At 39.2% G+C, this 7,514-nt stretch overlaps 1 protein-coding gene across 1 annotated transcript; it reads right to left on the reverse strand.

Annotated features, from left to right (window-relative positions):
- Positions 1–318: 318 nt before the first annotated feature.
- Positions 319–6,027, reverse strand: commd2 (COMM domain containing 2). The gene is made up of 6 exons (XM_085387803.1): positions 5,855–6,027; positions 3,319–3,396; positions 2,678–2,760; positions 2,339–2,413; positions 2,062–2,160; positions 319–755 (listed from the first exon to the last, which is right to left on the reverse strand). Exons 1-6 carry the CDS (start codon positions 5,919–5,921, stop codon positions 549–551), a joined length of 609 nt encoding a protein of 202 aa, XP_085243929.1. The 5' UTR covers positions 5,922–6,027; the 3' UTR covers positions 319–548.
- Positions 6,028–7,514: the final 1,487 nt, after the last annotated feature.

Consider the following 7,514-nt stretch of genomic DNA (forward strand, 5'->3'; position numbering starts at 1 on the left):
TGTTCGGTAGCGGTCTAGACCCTGCTCTAGAACTTCCAGAGCCTGAAGTTCTGGCCCGGGTAGCAAGACTTGATGGAGAAAAACGTTGAACATTTCCCGACTTTTATCTATGATTTATGTACCATCACGCGGTTAGCAAATCATCGATATACTTATTAAACCATTACAACCCTGCAGTATAAAAAAATTTAATTTATTAACACATCACATAGTTTTCTTTGAATGCGCGAGCTGTCTATTTGCATTTGCGTCATGACAGTCTTCTATATAATATTCCAGTCTGCCTTAGCAGGGCCGTCACAAACCACAAAAATAAAGTTTCAACTGTATCTTACACTTTAATTCAGTATCACCAGCACTGTAGTAACTTTCTGTACAATCCATACATCACAACTTGGCATAAAAAAAACACTGCCAGTAAAAAAATATAGCCTTAACATCCAGGTCCAAAGAAAGGTGACATTCTGCCCTGCACAATACAGACACTACTTAATGTTTCCCAGGTATAAAGGCTGCAAGTGAGAGAAGGCACACGTTGTACAGAGGGATTATTTGATGTTCCGTAATATGCGACGAGCATGACTGGTTTTCATGGCAGCCAGAGCAGCCTCCAGTGTGGAGATGAGGTGCAGAAGGGTGCTGGGATCTGTCTGGAGAATCCTGGAGTTGTAATCACTGTGGCCGTCACTTCTGGTTAGGTGGACACGCATTGTAAGCATAGGAATCAACTGCTGGCGGACTGAACGTCTGGCCAACTGACAGAAAAAGCAGAAAAAACACAATAAGATAGTCAGACAAAGAGCGGGAAAATAGTTGAAAACTGAATATTAGTAATACTGCTTACTGACAGAAATCAGTCTATGTAGCTCAGATTACAGTGCAAATCTCTGTTCTGCATTACACACCTGCAGTGATGTGTGATACCACTGATTTCCTTTTCGATCCGATACCAAGTAAAATTCAGGGTGGTATCGACGATACTGATCCGATACCGATACTCTGTACAAAAACTTAGTGTTTCATTGTATTTCATAATACAATATATAACTGTATTATGTAATTGTAATAATAATATAATAATAGAGCTTCATAGTGCTTACAGGACATCTGACTACTTGTTCTTATTGCTGAATGATGCAGAATTATCATATAGAAATGAAAAAACCTAAAGCTGTGCGCTAATTGAACACGGTGCCTGCCTGCAGCACTAAAGGCCTCCGCGAGAGACGTCTGTCTTGCCCTAGCAGCACATGTCCTTCTCCTCCTCTTCAGTTCGCCTCAACATAGCTCATCATATTCTGTGATATGATTTACTCTGAGGTGTTTGACGAGGTTAGCGGTGCTGCCACAACACCTCACTGTCCTGCCACATGTATCGCAAACCGCGTCTTGGCTGTTTGTGGAAGTAAAATACGTTCACACGTCACTTCGTTTACGCCCAGCCATTGTTGTGAGTGCGCACGCCAGGGGCCGTAACACATTTATGCAGCCGTATTTGGCATATGACTATGAAATACGTAAGAGGAAGTAGTTCCTTCCAATTTAGACGATCCGAATGATAGTTTCTTTCCACTGTGTAACTGTTAATGGAAAAACTACCAATTTACCCCAAAGTACTAAAATATCGATATTTTAATATGAGAATCGATTCTAGAACATAAATTATTGGTATCGGAGGAATCGATATTTCGATATCGACCCGCACATCACTACACACCTGCAAGCTTACAGTGTCACCTAATAATGATCACCTGATATAAAACCATACATCACAAGGTCAGATGATGGAAACCAGACTGGACAATATTAGTGTGAGGACCAGGGGAAACTGTATACCCTGTATACCCTTCAATATAATTTTATCCTTCAAGCTAAGTAAAGTGTCTTAATCCATGAGTTCAGGAAACATTTAACATCCAATACATTAAAAACACACATACAAATAAAAAAAGACTACAGAGTTGAGTGTGATATGCAACAATTGCACGTAAGTACTATCCTGTATTTCCCACTTTATGTACCACAACAGTCAAACAATAAAATGATCTAGAAACAATACACCTGGACATCAAGTCTCCATTCCAGGTTGTGGTAGGCAGGCATACTGGACGGCAGATGACTCAGGATGCTGCGAATCTGACTGTGGTGCTGCAAGTAGAGCTGTACCAAAAGAGAAAAGTGATCCAGTCAACATCCTGACAGACACACTGCTTAGATAAACAATGTACCGCTTAAACAAAACTTCAACAAACAAAACTAAAACTTAGACTATACAGTATTTAAATCAAGTACACATTGTTTAAACAAAGTCAGTTAAATAAAACTGTTTAAAAGCCACCTGTAAGAGCATCTGGTTAAGCTCTTCGCTAAAGCCCAAAACCAACACTGAATCAAGGAAATCCACTTCAGATATCTACAGAGAGAGAGAGAAAGAGACAGCTGTGACTCTTGGAAGAGCTCACATTTGTTTACAGTTTTTGTCTTAGCTGGTGAAATATTTCTAGTGTTTAAGTATTTCATGATGATGCAGGGCAGAAATCAAGAAAATGACACACTAAATATGGGACATGGACGTCATGGGGGAAAAAAAAGAGCATTCAAATCACAGCATTCAGGGATAAACAGCACATTCATCTATGTTCACTGATCCAAGGTGTGAGGAGTAAGTATTCCTCACCATGTGTTTGGAGCTCTCTGTCATCAGGAACATCAGGCCTTCCACTCCATGTTGTACCATTTCTACAGGAACACAGAGTTTCCCTGCAACCATAACGGCATGAATCATAAACTTAGTTAAAAGAGGCAGTGCACAAGTAATTATTTTATGTATCAACGCTGTAACAAAGTCCTGTTCTATTTAGCAGTCACAGTAATGAAATTAAACTCTTATTACCTTATAATAAACTGGTTAGACAACACATAAACTACAACTGTATTATCCCAGCACCAGAGCAAACTTGTACCATCTTAAAGACTCTATGATCTGTCCTTCAATTTCCTAATGAAGGGACCCAAACCAGCAATGTTTCCCTATTCATGTAACCAAGAATAGGGAAACTCATCACTCAAACTCATTACATTAGATTTGAATCCTTAAATGGACTAAAAGGCAGACTAAATATTTGAAACAATATTAGCATGATTGTTGTACTGACTTAAAAAGGTATACTAAATAATGTAACAATTTAATATGAATTTCAGAAAAGGCAGTGTGAGATTGCTGCAGTAAAACAAACCTGATAAACAAATACTATGCACTAATGAGCCACAGAAGTCACATAAGCTTGAAAAGAAGCACTAAAAGATGAAGAGTCTTACTAGCTGCTCCCTCATAGACCTTTGGACTAGCTCCTCTTCTTAGAAACTCCAGCGCTATGCGTCCAAACTCTCCCACCACTGAGGAAGTTAAAAAAACATAAATGCATCATTATCACGAATGATATATAGATAACTCATAGCCAACTGTGTTTCGGCATCAATAATTTAAATTGATTCTTCTCAGAACGATAGCATTGACTCACAGGACTCAGGCTAACAAAGGTAAAATCCCCCAAATTCCAGAGGAAACGAGGAAGAAGATCATTTAAAGCCTGTATGCCGGCTTTCATTGGACATAAAAGTGTAATCCTAAAGTTCTCAGATTGCTGTAGTGTGATAAACAGCACAACGTTTGCTTTATGATTTACTGAAGTAAAAAAGTGTTAGACTGAATCAAATGGAGATACTCCACGTAGACACAATTTGTATTTAATTACAGAACTTAAATGTTCTTAGTTCCATTCGGCCGCTGAGGTTTACTCTGTTAAGATTCCATGCATTCATTCTCTTCCACTTATCCAACTCAGGGCCACGAGGGAGCAAGAGACAGGTCACACACATCACAAGACTAACACAGAGTAACAGACAAGCAGTCTGTCACAGGGAAACTTTGGACTTGGCTGGTGTACCTGGAGAGTACCCATGCAGACAGAGATACTAGACACACTAGTATACTAGACTATACTAGATACTAGACTATTCTGCGAACTTAACCTGCTCTGAAGCAGGTTAAGTTCGCAGAACACAGATCAACAAATATGAAATCACTGCCCTTTGACCAATCAGTTCTCCAGGAAATAGCATCACCATTCTTGGAATATCCCTCAGACCCCTGTGTGCAGACAGTAGGAAGGTCTCAAGTGTTTTTTTTACACTGTGTAATGTCTTTGTGTATCACTGATGAGCAAATATTTAAAAAAAAAAATCAAATTTTTTGTTGCTCAATTTTTTTTTCTGTTCGCTTTCTGTTTGCAAACCACTTTACAACAAATTTATAACATTTTATTAAATTGATGTAGACACATAGACAAGTGTAATACAGCTTCTCTCCTGGGGGGAATACATGGTATAAGTGCAAGTTGCTGTACCTTACTAAAACCACTAAAGTACAAACTGTGCTTTGCATTGTCACAGGAATGTTTGGATATTATTTCTGTGATTTGAAAAAATGCATAAATTTAGTTTTACTTGATTCTAATCTCCTGCTGAGTCTCACATTCCTGGACACACGGAACATACATTACAGATACCTGTTCAATCAGTCAGGTTAATGTTACTTTGATCTGCAGCAAACTGAAGAGATTTCCACTCTCCTTGCCTTTTACTTGTATATTTTTATGTTCTTTAGATATTTTCACAACCATTTAGTATCATCTCTTGATTAGGTGGTGTTCCAGGTACATCTGTCTTTTTGTAAAATAAAAAACAAGCCCACATTTTCCTCACGACACCAACGACCAGCTCGACGGTCCCTCGAGTTTCCCTGCACACATCCCGTTCAGCAGTCAGCTGTCAACAGCTGCTGCTAATTCAGGAAACCCGCAATATACCATAATGTCACTGTAATATTCTGCACAAAATAACAAATGTAGCTCATTTCCCCAGCACAGACCTACTGCAGCTTGTGTTTACCCTCACAGTGACTGACCTGGGATAAATGGCAAATGGGATTTAAAAGGAGGGAGCGATGGACACTGAGATAACTTCATTTGACTTTATAAGCAAACCTGTTGCTTTGATGAGGATTTGGCCAATTTGCATTAGAAAGAAATAGATTTAATGAAACTTATCATTTGGACAGGTAGCTGTGCACCTTAGTAATATAGTTCCCTTGCTCAAAAGACTGAATATCATCCTCTCAAGATGCAAACATATTCAGGAAACCCACCCAGGTTTACTGGTCACAGACAGTAGATGGTTATTGTGAAAAGCATATCATCTTTAAATAATTAATCCCAGTGTTATGGAGAATATGCAAACATAGCCACTGCTGGGTAAGTGTAATATTTTATTATACGTTTATTCAATAAATGGGTTTATGGCACTGAGATTATTATTACTGAGATTATTTCAGCCCGGTTCCTTAAACTTATGGCCTGCTTCTGACTGATCTGCTGCTCAGTGTTTACCATTTGCACCAGCTGGAAATGGAGACCTTTTTGCTGAGGTCTTTAATGTTGTTTAACTGCATGATGAGACACTGGCAGACAGAGACGACCATTCGGTGAACATGAATCTGCCGATGCCAGTGAACCTGAACCAGGTGGAACTCGTAGGGATCATTTTCTGTGGTAGAAGAGTCATATGACCACCCCGATGCTGCCAACAACACGCCTTTCATATAAACGCGCAGGGAAAACCCTGGGTTAACTCAGCGAGCTGGTAACCAACTTCGTGTGACCATTTATCCTAAACGTGAATGTCAGGATAAGTGTATCTAGATAACAGAAGGATATCCTGGGTATGCAGAACGAGCTTAGTAGTATGCAGCCCTGATCCTCTGCACCTCCTATCCTCCCTCACGCTAGTTACTAACCTGCGGCGTCAACCTGCGGCAGGAACGACAGATGTTCTTTATGTTCCTCAGACAAAACCAGCAGCATACTGACCAAAGGTTTCCACTTCAAACCCCCGACAAATAATAGACATATGTATCCGGAAAACGATCAGTTTTATTTCTTCTTTGGTGTCTTTTTCTTCTTTTATTTTTTATTTATTGACTGTTGTCAAACAGCAAAATGGCGCATTACCGCCACCACCTGGTGTGGAGTGTGGACTTAAACGTAAATAAAAAAAATTATATATATATTAAATATATATATAAATCAATAAGTCCCAAACAAATTAGTCTCACTACTCACTACTCGAGTACACTGCATACCACCGGCATTTATAGCACCTGAGAGGAGCAGGCATATACGGCCTTACTGGAAAGCGCATGCACCCTATCTTAACTCTATCTAGAAGAACTGGTTCTTAAAATTCTAGCATTACAGACACACTGTCAACTCTTCCCCTCTTGACTGTTCTCAACAGTCTTTTAATCCTCCTGACCTCGCTGCCAGAAATACTTTGTCTGATTTCTTTCTAGATCTACTGGGACACCTGTGATTAGTCCCTGCACCAGTTTAAACTTGAGCAATATTTTCCCCTCTCTCTCTACACTTTTTGCAGAAACTCTCAGCATTTAATACTTTTTCTGCTCTTCCGTTTTAACTGCGATCAGCAGACTTGCATCTCTTAGTACTTAAGCTACTGTTCCATCTCCAAGCTTCTTTTTTTTTCAGCTCTCTTGACAATACTGTCGGGCTTAATTGCTACACCTAATCCTCCGGCCTAATTTTCAGTATTATTTCAAACTCTTCTCATTGTCATACTTATGCTGTGTGAGCTGTCCCATACAAGGTTGCTTCATCATATGATTCCAAAATATGATTCCTAAAATTATAAGGAGCACACATCAAGCTTTTCTTACTTTTACATTTATTTGTAGCATCTCAGCACTAATGTAACAGAACAGTGTTGGCAAGTGTGACACTGTTCACATAATTATTAAATATTTATCTTTAAAGAAATTTTTTGAAATGAAAAATAAATGGCATTCCTCCATGTTAATGAGCTCATGTGTGGATTCTGATTGTGTGGTTTTTACATTCTCACTTACAATGCATTCTTTACCTTGTGGTTATTTGAGTGAGTGGGCCGAGGGCAGACGGCAACATCCAGTCCTGCAGCCAGAGTCCAGCGCGAGACACGCAGATTTACCCTCTGACCCTGGCAGGAGATAAGCAGTTGAAGGCGTTTGGAGCTGTGCGTGTGTGTCTGTTGTCAGTGTAGATGGTTGCATGTGTGTGCGTATGTCCTGTATCAGACTGGAAGTCTGCAGTTGGCCTGGAAGGAGGGACAAAGAGTTCTCACAACTGTATCATGTAAAAGTGGGAATGATAAAAGAAACTGAAATATTTGCAGCTAAAACTGGACACAGATGCATAATTTTTCTCTAATTTAATTTTTTTATTATATTTTATAGAAGTTCAAAATACAAATTCTTAATATCTCTTTTTGGTTCTGCGCTAGTATGTCTATTTTTATTTACTGCATCCATGAAAACATCACATTGTTGACAATTTTACAGAGGGCACCACACCCAGACAGTAAATGTTTTTTATTATGTGTCCTAAACAGGACACTAAGGC

Source organism: Rhamphochromis longiceps, linkage group LG17 (assembly GCF_057381845.1).
Source record: "Rhamphochromis longiceps isolate RC_006_pf linkage group LG17, R_longiceps_female_GT1.1, whole genome shotgun sequence".
NCBI classification, from domain to species: domain Eukaryota; kingdom Metazoa; phylum Chordata; class Actinopteri; order Cichliformes; family Cichlidae; genus Rhamphochromis; species Rhamphochromis longiceps.

Bases quoted from the DNA above. Each gene is read 5' to 3' on its own strand.
- commd2 (XM_085387803.1), bottom strand. From the start codon at position 5,921: ATGCTGCTGGTTTTGTCTGAGGAACATAAAGAACATCTGTCGTTCCTG. The intron at 3,397-5,854 runs GTTAGTAACTAG...TAACTTCCTCAG, and splicing joins GCCGCAGGTTGACGCCGCAG to TGGTGGGAGAGTTTGGACGC. The intron at 2,161-2,338 runs GTGGCTTTTAAA...CTTTTGGTACAG, and splicing joins TTAACCAGATGCTCTTACAG to CTCTACTTGCAGCACCACAG.